The sequence below is a fragment of the Cyrtonyx montezumae genome, unplaced genomic scaffold, assembly GCF_038088225.1.
Source record: "Cyrtonyx montezumae isolate F1298 unplaced genomic scaffold, pur_monq_1.0 scaffold_23, whole genome shotgun sequence".
In the NCBI taxonomy this organism is placed as follows: Eukaryota; Metazoa; Chordata; class Aves; order Galliformes; family Odontophoridae; genus Cyrtonyx; species Cyrtonyx montezumae.
The window spans coordinates 8258308-8273595 of NW_027071970.1; the positions used below are offsets into that span (position 1 = coordinate 8258308).

Sequence of the window (15288 nt, forward strand, 5' to 3'; positions counted from 1 at the left end):
GGGTGAAGTGCCTGGGCGAGTGCTTGACGTTACTGCCAACCAGAACATCTTTTTTCAAAAGAAGTCATACTTAGGGTTTCTTTTGCAAAACAATTTAAGAAGTCTCTTTGATGGCAAGGGCTGGGAAAGGCATAACTTGGCCAAATTGAAAACAGACTGAGAAAACTTGCCCGTATTGTTTTTCCTTCAGACCTGAAGGAGAAATAATGAAGATGACAAGCAAGAAAGCAATAGAAGCTTTAGTCCCCATTTGGAAAGTTGAAGGTTTCATATGCCCTAAGAGACTAAATAAGAATGGCAGTATTATGACTAACGCTTCCACAACATACTCAGGCTGCATGTTCCCTAGTATTTTCCCAGCTTTGTATTAAGTACTACCCTCCTTTATCCTTCCAAACCTAATTAAAAAAACTTACAGTTTTGTAGTCATGTCTGTCATTCAACCGAGGGCCTCCTGAGACCTAACATCCTGGAAACATCCTGCAATGTCTGAAACACTGGAGATCTTAAAATCCTCTGTACCTTTGAGAGGATCTCTTGTTATGGGTGGAAAAACAAAGAACAATAAGGAATGGGTGATTGCTTAAAATTCAGTGATTATCTTGGGACATTATTCTTGTTTTCCAGACGTTTAAGCCCCATCTGTCCGCAGTTCCAACACATCACCTAAGAATCCAACTCTCTATGCATATTGGGTGGTCCAAGAAATCTATTTCAAAAGTCAGGATTATATTTCAGTGAAAAGTACTTTGTTCTAGACTCATCCCAAGCAACTTTGGTTTCTTAAAAAACTGATTGGGAAGAAAACGTCCAACAAACTACAAACCGTCTTGATCCTATAAAGAATTGCACACATGCATTTTTAAATAAATATGTCAAAAAGATGTAATTTCTATTTCAAATAAAGCACCATATATGTGCTATTAATCATGATTTTTACAAGATAAAAATTTACAATTTAATGAAAACCAAAGCACTGTGTATTACAAGATTTTCCACAACAGCACTCTCCTTTTTCAAGGGCCATAAACAGAGAGAAGCCATTCTACTAATAAGGAGAATAATGGATCTTATTTCCTTTAGTTTCAGGCCATGGTGTAGTAAGAGTAGTTTAAACCAAATCCTCTGAGGTCATCAGCTCATCCATCATCTTTGATCAAATCTAGTAGAAGGAATGAAGTTGTTTGATTCTGGAAAACAGGGCTATACCTTTTCAATATGCTGATTCTACTGGAGAACTTATATATAGGTAACTGTAGGCTTTCAGTCTAAAATTGCTTCTTATTTTTAATTGTAGGAACTCACACATCTGTTACAGAAATAAGTTTTCTGGTATTGTTTATTTCTTAACAGTAAAAGTCATGAAAACATGTATGCACCATCCCTGGAGGCATTCAAGGCCAGGCTGGGTGCCCTGGGCAGCCTGATCTACTGGTTGGCAGCCCTGTCCAAAACAGGGGGTTGGAGCTCGGTGATCTTTAAGGTCCGTTCCAACTTTAGCCATTTTATCACCAAGCAGAATGTTTGAAAAAGCTTACAAGCACCTTAGAAATATCAGTAAAAATGTGAGCATAAAAGCATACTTCAAAGCAGTGACGGTCCATGGGTTCCTAAGTTAGCAAATTCCTGTGCCTCTACAAACCCTTATTTCATAGTAGGATATCTAACAGGTTTCGCAAACAGATTTTACTCTGCTATACTAGGAAATAGAAGGATTTCAAATGAGACATTCTATTCATAAAGAAAATAGAAATTAACATACCAAAGAGGGAGCTGTGCCAGAATATTTTCTGGAGGTGATCATTACTGATACATTCAGAATTGGAACAGATAAGTAGATGTAATATTTGATCCGTGTTCAGTTTATTCATCACATGTCTCTGGTGACAACATTTTTAGAAGAAATCTCATCTCTATTGCCTGGTGCTCTTCAGCAAGTGCATTCCTTCCCCGTCCTGGCACCACCAGGAGCAGCAGTGCTGGAAGGCACTGCCTCATTGCTAACATTTTCTTCAAGTCCAGAGTTTTTGTAGTTGGCATAAGCAACACAGAGTAAACCCTGGAAAATACTTACATAGATTCTGGAGGAATGTAGTGCCAGGATTAAATAATAAACAAAAGTGACTGTAACTAAAATATCATAACAGGTTGTAGGGACCATTTGATATGGTCATTTAGCATCTGACTATCAAGATATGATAGGTGAGAAGGTGGTAGATATGAGAAAGAGGAGAGGACTTCTGGGTAGCCTGAAAGTTTATGTGATATCTTAGATGCGATCTGCATTCCTCCTCTTTCTATCTCTCCAAAACACTTCTCCTTGACTTGGCACTTCAAAAATCTGGTCACCTTAAAATATAGCTGGCAAGATTTCAATGTAAAAATCCACACTGACATCTGAAAGTGATCATTTTACTGCCCACACTGGAGGAATGCATCCCCACAAGAATAAGGAATTTTATGAGTGTTATAAAAAGTTACTGGCACTACAACATATTATCACCAGGGTATAAATTACCAATCTGCACAGAGGCCAGCTGGAATAGCATCCAGAACCGTTCATCTGCTCTGAAATCTGCATGGGCAACTACCTCCCTTTGTGGCCTTCATCCTCAGGGTCAGGCAGTGTATTTCTCCTCAGGAGTGATGGATATAAGCCAGAAGGCAGAGAGGGATGGAGCACAAAGCTCTTGTATCACATATTCCTCGTAGTACAACTGTGGCAGCATTCAATTTTTTTGATCATATTTATCTTGCTGACATTAAATAAAAGTAAAAATGTAACACATTTACATCAAAAACTACCAAACTTGTAGTAAGTGCTTTGCTTTACTCTCAAGCATGAAATAAATGAAACCAAATATGAATATATGTAAGTACACTCAGATCTCAAAATACAAGATACTTATATTCTCATCAAGCTTTATGTTCCAACTGCACAATCTTTTTTCTCCAAAAGCTCTGGAAGTTATGTATTTTTAAAGCCCATAGGTACCTGAAATCAGCAGATGTTCCATCATGGGGGAAGGGCATATATTGTCCTAAATGCAAAATGCTGATATTTGTACCATCCCTTGTACTCCTTTGCCAATCATGCTAGAGCTGCCCCACACAAGCTTTCTGTAGCAACAGTAGCAGTGTGGGGAGAGGACACTTTGCATGGGGCAGCTCTTTCCACCTTTGCAGGGAACCAAGAGGTGCAGGCAGACATACACAGTGCACAGTTAACACAAATGCAGTTTATGCCAAGACGTTCTCACCCAGAGCAAAGGAGAAGCCAACAGAGAGTGCTGGCTCAGTCTGGTCCCCTGCTGTTCTTTTACTTTGAGAGAAAATAAGCAATATCCAAGCCCATTCATTGAGAGTTATGTAACTAAAGTAGGATTGGATTGTAAATCCTGTAACTTAGTACAAACTGCAGGGACTTGATGCACCTTTATCTCCTGTTAAGATAATCAGTACCATGAGGTGATGGCACAAAGAATTTTGTCAGACAAACTGCAGCTTGAAGTGAAACAATCAATCTGAATGCAGGGACTGTCATCATTTTCCGTTAGTTTGGAAGCTCCAGCACTGTCAGTAATCCATCAGTGACTGTAAGACACATTTTGTATTTCAGGGTTCTTTAGCTCTGGGCTAAAATGTCTCATTTGTGGTACAATCAAAACTTACAGTTTCGTGCAGTAGTGCTAGAAAATATGGGGAAAAGAAAGGATGTTTGTAAACTCATGTACCTTTTTCTTCTGTTTGTTTGGCTTTTTTGTTTGTTTGTTCATTTTTGTTTGTTTGTTTGTTTGTTTTTCTCTATCTTTCCAAGTGCATTCACTAGCTTAAATATTGCACACTAGAGAAAACCCAAAATACTGCAAGTTCTTATCAGCATGTATTCCAAACAGTACTCATTAAAAAATACAGATCTCCATATTTCATCTACAGACAAGTGAGAATCATGCAAGAATAGATAAAACACCACGCCTTGTTAGAGCTTCTCAGACAAGATTAGGAGTCTACAGGACTTAGGTGGCACAATGACAGCATAGAATAAGAATGAATTCAAGATATTTTATGGACTTTCAAAATAGCAAGTAACTTTTTCCTTTTTATATTCAGGATTCAGCTGAGATTTTTGTTCTTTAATTGTATGGATATTGAGAATGTTTATCTATTCTGAGCACTTGAACAACATTCAGAATTCAGGACACCATTAGCTGTGACAATCCTTGAAGTCATGGATTATAATTTCTCTGCAGAAGGAGCATAATTTTAAGTCAAAAGTCACAGTTAAACATTTGATTTTTTGAAATCTGCCTTCCAGGAAAAGTCTTTAGAAACCACTTAAAATGTGCTGTTCTGCTAAATATTCTTGCCAGTACATGTATTTTCTTCTGGCTAGTTGATAGTTGCAGGGAATAAACTTTAAGTGATTTTTTTTTTGCTTAGGTGGAAAAAGATTTATAGCCACTTTTCTATTATTATGTTTACTGAGCTCTAACTTTCCCCAAGAGAAAGTGAAAGAATGAGTTAAAATATTTAAATCTACTTCTGAAATACACAAAATATTAAAGTGAAATTGAGGGAAGTAAAAACCTAATAAATAGTCTGCAGATTGTGCCAGAAAAAAAATAGGAATATACAGCAAGAAATATACCCTATACTGAAGTTGCTCTTTTGCTCTCTTGAGAACATCCTTTACCACAAGAATAAGGCACTAATCCCCTCTAATTCATTTTATAAAACTTCCTGGAACTATTTCCATTATTCCCTCAGGTTTGGAGTTTGCAGGATATGCTTGAGTTTGTGTGGTTAGTTGAGAAATAGATGAAGTAACTTCACTTAATCCAAGGATATTGGAGAATTGGGGTTACACATTCCTTAAAATAAATTATCAGGCTTGATATCACATATTTACGAAGAGTTGATACCTTTCATGCTGCCTTCAAGGGATCATGTGGTTCTTCTGCAGTAAATGGTTTGCACACAGCATCACATTTCACCCCTACCAGCTGTCCATTTGCATGCTACTGTTACTTCCTATACATTTTAATGCTAACAAAGAGAAATCTGCTACAGAGAAGAAGGCAGAAAATTCCGTGCTAGACACAACATAGCTCTAGCTAGGATTTAAGGGTGCAAATTTCACTGTCCAGCACAGGCCTTTGTTTGGTGCTGTGGCTGACACACTAGCTGTGATGACTCCCAGCAGATACACGCATGTACCAAGCAGCTGGCTGCCAAGAGAAGCTCTCTCTCGCTGCTGTGTATGAATGCAACCTGTATCATTAAGCAGCTTCAATGCTCCTGCCAGTTTGGCTACAAACTTCATAATAAATGGCCCTTGAGCATCTAACTGAAGCTCACTTAGCGAAAGCTATGACCTGAAAGATCAAGGGTTAACCTAACCTTATCAGATGCAGAGCTCTAAAGAGAATAGGAGTTGACAGCACTCGTCCTTTTTGCAAGAGAACTCAGTTCTGCAGAGGATGCTGAATTTTGGCCTATTTGTATCACACTGCCAACATTTCCCAAGAGCAAAGTAATGCCTCTCTGAATCAGAAATGGTGTTTGTGTCGTGTTTTCTTTTGCTACATTAAATTATTCCCTTGGTGACTTTCTTCCTTCACCCACACCTCTTTTACCCCCTCTAACGGTTTAATTCTTGGCAGATTTTCAAGGCAAATATTTCAAAAGAAATATTTCAGAAGAAATATCTCCTTGAAGGAATTTACATAAAGCCCAACCGCTTTGCTAATGAGGAATGTGTGAAGCTGTCACATCTCCTTAGCGACAGTTTAGGAGAACTCAACACTGCAGAGACAGGACCAAGAAAGGAAACATTTTTATCTCCTCTGCCACTCATCAAACAACTTCAGTTTAAGATTTAGCATTAAGTTTCAGAGCTTGTATATGCCATGCTGAAACAATGGTTGCACACCTAGTGGTGGTGTTAAACGGATTCACAGTAGTCACCTTTTTGTATATCTTAGTTAGGTTTGGAAGTGCAGTGGCTTTACAACAGTACTTTGGGAGCCACTGTGACCATGCCTGAGGTCTTTTCTATTGAAGACTCCTGCAGTTTGTACTAACTGGTATCCTTTTATTAAATTCTTGAATCTACACAAGACTGTGGCCCCACTAAATGCTTAGTCAGGTTCTATAATCAAGTTTTCTCTCCAGCTTGAGCAAGAGAAAACAAGAACATCAGACTAGAGAGTATATCATCACAATACAACAGTTGTGATTAATTTCATTACTTTAACACTGACCTAAGTCTAGGGGGAAAGTTCTGTATGAATCACAACACAACTATTATCATTTATGTACCATTTGCAAAATTATTTTTCAGTTTGAGGGAAATGAAAATAAGAGATTCCTTCTAAATCTGAAATTCCACGACTTGCTGAGGGCAGAATTGCCCTCCCCAGTAACAAGTGGGAACCAGAAAGATTTCATCAGTGCTGCTGAAAACACTGCTGAGGAAAACCAAATTCCCTGATGTGTCTGATGCTTTCTCTAGGCATTTTTAATTTCTTTTCGCTAGCTATTCAAACAATAATGATTTTATATCAATTATTACAGCACACAGAAACAAGGAATGAAAAATACAGGCAGTAGAGTAGTTCTGAAGTTGTAGCCATTGAAATTACTTAAGACATCTTTAGACTAATAAAAAGTCAATCATAAATACTGTTTCCAAAGAGCAGCATAATTCACATACTGTAACATGAACTAATCAATTTCTTAATGCTATCAGATATTGTTTTGTTTGTTACTTTATTAATTGGAAATCTCCTTGAGCATTCAGCTCACACATTCACCAATTTATAGACACAGAAAAGTAAAGGAAGGGGTCCCTCATGCATGACTGCCCTGAAAAAATGTTAGATCTTACAGATGCTTTTCACACCAACTTATACTGCATGTCATAACAATTTCTCCAATTCATGCAGAAAAAACACTATTTATACAACTTCCATCATTCGTCCTAGTTATACAGAGTGGGAGTCTTGAAGTAGCTCACAATAATATCTCCCAACTTTTGGAAATACCATGTTATTTCATTCTTGCACAGTGCAAACAGACTTAGTCATACTCTACAGGATTAAATATTACACAGCTCTTCATTGAGCATGAATGCAAATAATGGACATAGTGACTTATACTGAACTAAAAGTTAGTGACTAAATATTTATATCTAGATAATAAACAACTATGCATCTAAGGATTAATTCCACCCCAAATCCGTACATTATCTCCCAAGTTACATCTTGTCATCCCAATCCAGTAAATTCTTCCTTGCAGTGCAACATACAAATAAAAGCAGAATTCTAATTCGATGGTAAAGGTATTATGCCTTATTTATTTATTTACTATCTTTTTAAAAGGTTAATATTCTCAATTAGACTTCAAAATTACCCCATGTTTTATTTACTGCAAATGAACTAAATTACTATTTCATTGTTCTTGTTCATAGGATTTTTCTGTTTATGGCTTTCTCTTTTTTCTCTCATTGTTAGCACCCTGTAAAAAACAACTTCAGCACAGCACGTAGCAATGTGCTTGATCCAGATCACATGATTAATCCCTGTAAAACACATTGCTAAGTTTTTGCTGTCTCACTTAAACTGTGATGCTCTGCTTGTCATGCTGAAAATACTATGATATAAGCCTTGCCTTGGTCTAAAGCATACTTTTCCTTTGCAAACATATGTTAGTTATTAAAAGATAGCTTGAACAGATCAAGATTACTGCAATTTATTGTGAGTCACTGCAGAGGAGGAAGGTATGCAGAGCTAGCTTCAGCATGAGTCACTGAAATGCAGTTCCTCTTGGCTGGAACTGTCCTGATAGGAATCTTGTTGCTGATCCAGCTTGTGTTAGCTTCTTAAATTGGGAAAGGCTCTATTTTTTATTGTTTAAAAAGGGAAAATCCCTCCTTAACAGCCACACATTTCCCACTAAAAAAACAGCTCCAAGTTTCTATTACTAGCTGTTAACATCATTATCTACTCCTCTGTTACAAAGCATGGGGAGCAGAGTTAAAATTTCTAATGCAACAAGTGGTGGTGGGAGGGGAAAAAAGCAAAACGAGAAAATTACCATTCACAGATTTATCTCAAGTATAGCTCCTCTGACATTCCTAAACTAAAATTAACACTGTTTTCAAGTCAAACTTCCTATTTGTATTGCATGAAGTAAATAGAGGAATGGTATTAGAATGGTGGCATTGCTGTAACAGAAGACATGCGTAGTGATGCTGCGGCCTGCATCAAGAACAAATGGATGGAGGGCAACTAAACATTTGGAGTCGAGACTAAAGAGTACTTAAAGCACTCCATTAAGCCTAAAGGTGGCCTGGAAGTAGGCATTTTTCAAAGATACTGTTGCTGGTGTAGCAATAATTTGGCACAGTGTAAAGAATTTGGAAATTCCATCTACTTATCTAAACTCTGACCATAAAAAATGATAGAGCGGTTACCATTTCAACAACTCAGCCAGTAACCAAGACAACAACTGACAGAACAGCCTGTGCTGAGATCCTGGATCCAGGTAGAATCAGGCAGAAATGTTCTTTTCTGTCTGATGAGATTTGCTGCTGTTTTGCCACAGTGAAGACAAAGGGAACATGAAATTACAGAACCACAAAATCATTTAGGCTGGCAGAGACCTCAAGGGATCACCGAGTCTGAGCACCGTGCTGAGGCAGGGGCAGGTAGAGTTGGGTGTGCAGGACTGCAAATATACAAAACTTGTACCTTTCCCTTGCCCTGAACAATGCGCTCATTTTCATCCTTGTGCTGAGGAAATGAAAGCAGAGGGTAAGGCTGTACATAATTTCCAAACACGTTATTTTCACCATGATCTTTCCTCTTCTCATTTACTTTAAATCCGTTCTGACAGTTCTGAGCTTCCAAAATTATTCATGTATTTATTGTTTCCCCCCAGATGTACACCTAAGCACATTTAACACTTGCATTTGTCATGTGCAACAAGTGGTGTTGTGGCAATTAAATCTCCCACAGATACACATAAGAGATAAGATGTCAGAGATGGAAAACTGGCTTACGAGTAACTCACAGCAGTTAGGTACATGGTCTTCTCGGTGATTTAATTTTGCCTTATTTGACAACACGGATAAAAAATAAGATAGCAAGTGGCTTCCTCATACAAATCTAGATCCTAAAAGCTTGCCAGTATGCTCAAGACTTCCAAGGTGAACCCAGAAAATACACAGTGTAATTCAGCTGAAATGTGATTGATCAAACTGTAGCAAAACAAGAAAAATAGACGAGAACTTATTTCTTAAACTTCCCTTCAGGAAACACTTCACAGTAATTATCTGGAGTCTAATCACATTGACCAGGAGGACAAATTGAGTTGAATCTGCCTAGGGTTAAGTCGATGGGACCGAAAGATCAAAAAAATGCTTTCTCTGATTGCTTTTATATGAATTATTCAAAACGTAACTAGTGGACAGATATCAATTCATTAGGAGTGCATTTCTGTACATGGAAAAACACTGGCTGCCTGTATTATCACCAGAAAAAGTATCTGAAACTAACCTTCATTTTGAGTCTTCAAACCTGATTTCTCCTTTCTATTTTTTTTCTGTTTTTATTTTCTATTTTTCTCTACTTAACATATTAAATATTTTCTTAATATGTTACATAATATATTAACTATTTTCTCTACTTAATATATTATGTTAAAAAACAGTTTTGAAAGAGTACTCTTTCAAAATATCTGACTCTTACGAATCTGAAATCCTCAGTCAATCAAGCTATTTCTGACTTCTTCTAACTTTTTTTTTTTTTAAGAAAAATATTATTTTTAACACAAATGGCAGCTTTCTATGTTTTCAAATGCTACAGTTCACTTCTGGCTCTCAGTAACAGTTTGACCTCATCAAGACAAATGTCACAGGATGCTTGCTCATAGTGCAGGTAAGGGGACAGTGGTACATTGTTAGATCTTTTTGTTTATAACTTTAAGCAGTAAAGTTGTGATCATATGAATGTTGTCTACCTCCACCAAAACTTTTTTTTCCCACAGTATTTTAAATATGTCTATATTTGTATTAACACTGTGTAATGAAATGCAATGTTTTAGAGCAGGAATCCTGACAGTTCATTAAATGTGGCACAACTGTCTGGAATTCCTGCAATAAGCCATCACTACATGCAAGGCTGCTCTGAGAATGTATTCAATGATGAAGAACTTAAACAAGGGTAACTAAATTGAATTTTAAAATTTATTTTGATGAGAGAGGCTGGGAGAGAACTGTGCCTCATTGGACCAGATTGGATTGTGTCAAATATAAACCCTGAAATTTTCTCATCTCCTTCAGTGACAAATGTTCTTTCAAAGGGAGAGCACAAAGTAGCTCAATATGCCACAGCTCTGTTAGATAGAATGACTGGGGAATTCAGTACTGGGTTTATAAGTCAGGAAGACTTTTCAGAGGTTATTGCTTGCAATGGACTGATCTTTGACTGCTGATGCAGTGTCACTTGAAAGCAGAAGTTTGAAAGACAAAAAGCAATTGCATTTTGCTGTAGGTTGATAATGCTTGGTTCCAGTCACCAGCAACCATTCCCTTAAGTAAGAGGCAATACTGTAGATATTAATTGTAAATAGAAGTTGGTCTATAAAATTGCTGAAAGAATGAAGATCAGAGACTAAACTTAGAATTGAAAGCAAACTTGTACACTTCCAAAAGCATTCAATTACTTTGTGATGCCCTAACTCTTATCACAATATCCCCCTCAAAGGGAAAGGACTCATGTACAAGTACTGAGGGTATCTCACAACAAAAGAGTGATAATACCTGCAAAGTGTTGCACCTCTAAACACTCAAGTCAATTCCAAAACAGAAAATAAACTTTCTGTAAATTACAACTCATTGCAGTGTAATCCTCAATATTCCAAGGCAATTGTAAATGTGCTTAATGAAAATCTGTATTTTTTGTTACTGTGCCATTGTAGACTATACAATGGATTCTTATGAGAAATTGGGTCCTAGGATGTTTCTGTTAATAGCATTAACAAAACAGAAGTATTGCTGTATGGTTTAGAGATGTTGTATATCATCATAATGACTCCTGCTATTTTAAGGTTGCCTTGGAACAAGAAAATTAGCTGTAACTATGTTCATTTCTCATTTGAATTCAATTGATTTTCTGTACTCATTGTAGCAAAGATTTAACTTTGAAAGAAAGTACTGAACTGCATATTGATTTTCAAATTAAAAGCTTTTATTGTTTTTTCCTTTTTGTTTAATTGTGGAATACTCTGTATGAGCCACAGTTCAAATTATATTATATTCAAATTTTTCTGGCAAAGTCTACCAAGTTAAAAATTATGCCTTTGTTCTTCAGATGTGAGCAAAAACCTTTGTTTTTCCTCAGTCAATATATAAATTAGTCAACACTTAACTTGCCATAAAAATAAATTGACTCCACATTGATCTGTCTCTCTCATGGTAGCACTAATATTTGTGTACAGATTGGAACTTGTTCTCTCATTTTATTTTCCTATCAGTAATGTTAAACAAACATTGAGACATCACATGCTGCTGACCAGACAAATGGCAACAGAGAGAAGGATCATGTCTGGCTACATTTAGAGGCAGCTCGGTCACATCATGTCATTAAAAACACAATGAAAATATTTTTTAACCTTAAATCTACTTCACTGAGCTGCAAAAGGACTTCCAGCCTCATATCATGATGGGAACACTCAGGAAAAGAGGTTTAAATTTTCCCTGCACTTTTCCATCTCCAAAGGAGTGCCCCAAGAGAACACTTCCCAAAGACATAAGCAACACATAACAGTAATGTTGTTGACATTCTTTGTGACTCCTGGTTCCAGGAGTTGAGGAAGTCATGCAACAGAGCATACTTTAGCCTGGGCACTAGCACTGATGCTCTGCCTGTCTCCCAGGCTGGCCACCCATCTCTTCCAATAGTTAGTACTAACTGCTCCATGATGCTGCCTACAAAAAGAGGTATTAACATGTCACATATATATTCACGACCTCCTTACCTAAATGGTTACCAAAATCAGTTTACTTTCCCTCATTTTTCAAAACCAGAGAGATTTAATTATCCCAGCATAAGCCACCAACTTCTAAAAGCTACATCAATGATGCAGGCAATTTCAGAAAGAGAATTCTGGAGAAAGCTGGAGAATTCTGGCCTAGTACAAGATTGAACAAGTAAATTAGTCTGTGGAATTATAAATGCTTTCCAAAATGTTGAATCAAATGTCAATGCTCAGCTCATGGACATTTTCTGAAAACTATTTCCTAGAGAAGACGTTTTATTTCACTGCCTTTTGCTTTCTGTTGCTCATTGATTGGCTTTCTTCCTATACACACAGGAAGAAGAATAAAATTCTTATTGAGCTGTGCCCAAGCACCACTACAATCAGTGCAAGAAAACAAAATGTTCTCCTTTCATTTCTCTCATTTTTCTATTTGTGCAGTCCCATGGACTCCACTGGAATAGCAATATCTAAATCTGTTCAACTGAAAATGTTAGCATCAAGCTTAATTTTTTATAGGGAAAGCTATTTGTTTGCATTTGTTATTATTTCCCTTAGTGCTTTTATTATTCTGTTTTCCTCTCTGTTAAACTGAGAATACTAAGTGAAACAAACACAGCTGAAGGATGTTATTGGTATACATTTTAAGTGTTCCAACCATTATTATTTGAAAAGTTAGAATAATTTTAGTGCATGTAACATGTTTCTAAGCTGGATTTCTTGTTCTTGGTTTAACAGCTATATTTGATCATAAATTTCTATAAATGGCTTGACTGTTTTTAAAAGAAAGTACACATTTTAATACAGTGATCTTGCAGCTAAGCATTTCATTTGAATTTAAAGTCTACTTTTACTTCATCAAAAGCATATCAGAATTGATGAGACCAGAAGGAAAGTGTGATAGAAGGGACCTGTGCTGCTACTGCATGAAAGGTTTCAGAGACATGCAGTTATTTCCCGATTTACTTAAATAAATTCAATTAAATTTACTTACATAAATTACTTAAGAAAATTTGAATATGTAAATTCAAAACCATTTACATTGTTTAGAAGTACTCTCTGGACTTCATTGGAGCTTCTTAAAATCTACAGTGCAAAAGAGAACAGGTTTTGCCCACTATCATCTTACATCAACTAGAAAGTATGATCTATCCATTCATTCCTTGATTTTAAACATACCTGCTATTTAAAAGCCAGACATCAATTATATTCCCAAAGCCATAGGTGTCACAGGCAAGCAGTATTCCCTTCAAATCCAGTGTATATACCACTTGTGTAACAAAACTTCACTGTACCTCTTAAACTTTTTGTCAAGTAACTGTATGGTACCAGCTAATTAGACATAAAAGCCAGCGTCATATTATTACTGACACTAAATAGGCAATTAATAACAGTTATCTTTTTATAATAAAATCTGCTATTACAGATTAAAAAAATGTAAGAGCAATTACAGCTTATATTGCAGACTGTGTAACGTGTTCGGTCAGGGTCCAAAGATTTTAACCTGTTTTTGTTACTTGGCAGGATTTTGGAGCACACAGTACCAGGTTTGGTGCTAGAATGATGACACGACTCTCCCCCAACCCCCAGCTTGTGCTATACTTAGTGTTCAAATGCAGTCTAAATTGAACCCCACCCAAACCAAATGAACATGTGCTCATCTGTTTGCTCTCAACCTACAATAAGGAATTATATTTGGAAGCTAAGGGAAAAAAAAAACATGGAGACAATTGGGATGCTTTTCTTATTTCTTTTTGGAAAAAAAAAAGTAAAAATAGATGAGCTCAAAAATACTACTATGAAGCATGCTTTGATGAGAAACAGGACATTTCTATCTGGATAAAAGGATCCCAGTGGTCTTCACAGAGAACAGGCATAAAGAAAAGAAACAGTAATGCTTAATAATCTGTTGGTAAATCATCACACAAAAAGCCTGAGGAGGTATCTGAATAAATAAATCTAAGTGCATTTTATAAATGATCTTCATATAATACACCTGTCTCCACTGACAGGTTCCCACCTGTATGAGACTACCAGGGACATTCTGGAGAGTCCTAAGCTTGAAAAAAATTAGCTAACACTTTTCATTTCTGTATCTGAAGTTTTTTCTTCATATATGTTTCCCACTGTCTCCATCTTAGCAGTAAGACCAGCAGAAAGTATATAAACTGGTTGAATACAGTGTTTGAAAGAAAATATGATATAATATGTGGTAAAATATCTATCAAATATTTTCTAAGAAAGATCTAAGAATTGAGATCTCCATTTGCCATTTCCATTGTATTGAGTAGATTGTGGATACTCCGTTCCTCATGTCACCACCTCAGAGTTTAAACTAAACTATTATCCACTTCCACTGACAAGACGAAGAGGTGTCTTTTTCTCTGAGAGCTAACAAGACCAGCTATTCCTCTAGTTTCTCATTAGAATATAAGAATTTTGTGAAATTTGCATGGCCTACTGAAATCCATCGGTTTGAATAAAATTTGTCTTGAGGTTTCTCAGATTCAAAATAGAGTTCTCCTTTGTTCTGTAGAAAGGAATGGTGCTAGATCAGATTAAACCTCCTCCCTTCCCATTCCAGGAGTTGCTCTGCACATCATATTTGGAGGAGCTGAATCTCTTGGTTCATTATGAGGACATTCAGAACAAGAGTTCTATATCAGTATAGAGAAAAATCGAAAGCAGAAACCATAAATAAAACATTTTCTGACAGCTCCAGTGTGAAAGTAGTCATTCATACCACTCTGTCACAAATTGCACAAACATAACCATAGAACAAAGTATGCAGAAAGTCCTAAAGCTATACTTCTCACTTCACCATCATTTCCAGCAGGTGCAGCCTTTTGCTGAGATGGAAACAGAAGTCATTTAAGTGTAATGGCTGGAAAAATATAATATTGTAGTCACAAATGCCATCTGAATTGCAACTTAAATTGCCCACAAAAGTTGCAAGAAGTCATCACAGACACTGAGGCTTTGAACAGCCCTCAGGAGAGCATAACTGAGAGTTCCCATTTTACTTACCAATCTGTGGGTGAGCTGGATGGTAATAAGAGGAGATCCTGACAGATTGTGGGACAACTTGGGAGGAGGATCTACTTTGATAGAGATGAGATAACTGGTTGCTGAGATCATATAGCCTTTGTAAGCAGCAGCTTCAGCAATCCTTAGAAAGAAAGAAATACATTACGGAAGTAGGAAAAAACCCTTTTTCTTTCATGCTAGTATTGGCCTCTTTCAACT

General features: G+C 36.7%; 1 protein-coding gene across 3 annotated transcripts in view; it reads right to left on the bottom strand.

Annotated features, from left to right (window-relative positions):
- ADGRD1 (adhesion G protein-coupled receptor D1) overlaps window positions 1–15288 on the bottom strand; it is a 124626-nt gene that overhangs the window by 82884 nt on the left and 26454 nt on the right. For all 3 annotated transcript variants that reach the window (XM_065739130.1, XM_065739129.1, XM_065739128.1), the window contains one exon: window positions 15070–15211. In XM_065739130.1, the coding sequence (XP_065595202.1) occupies window positions 15070–15211 (142 nt within the window). The remainder of the gene's footprint in view (window positions 1–15069; window positions 15212–15288) is intronic.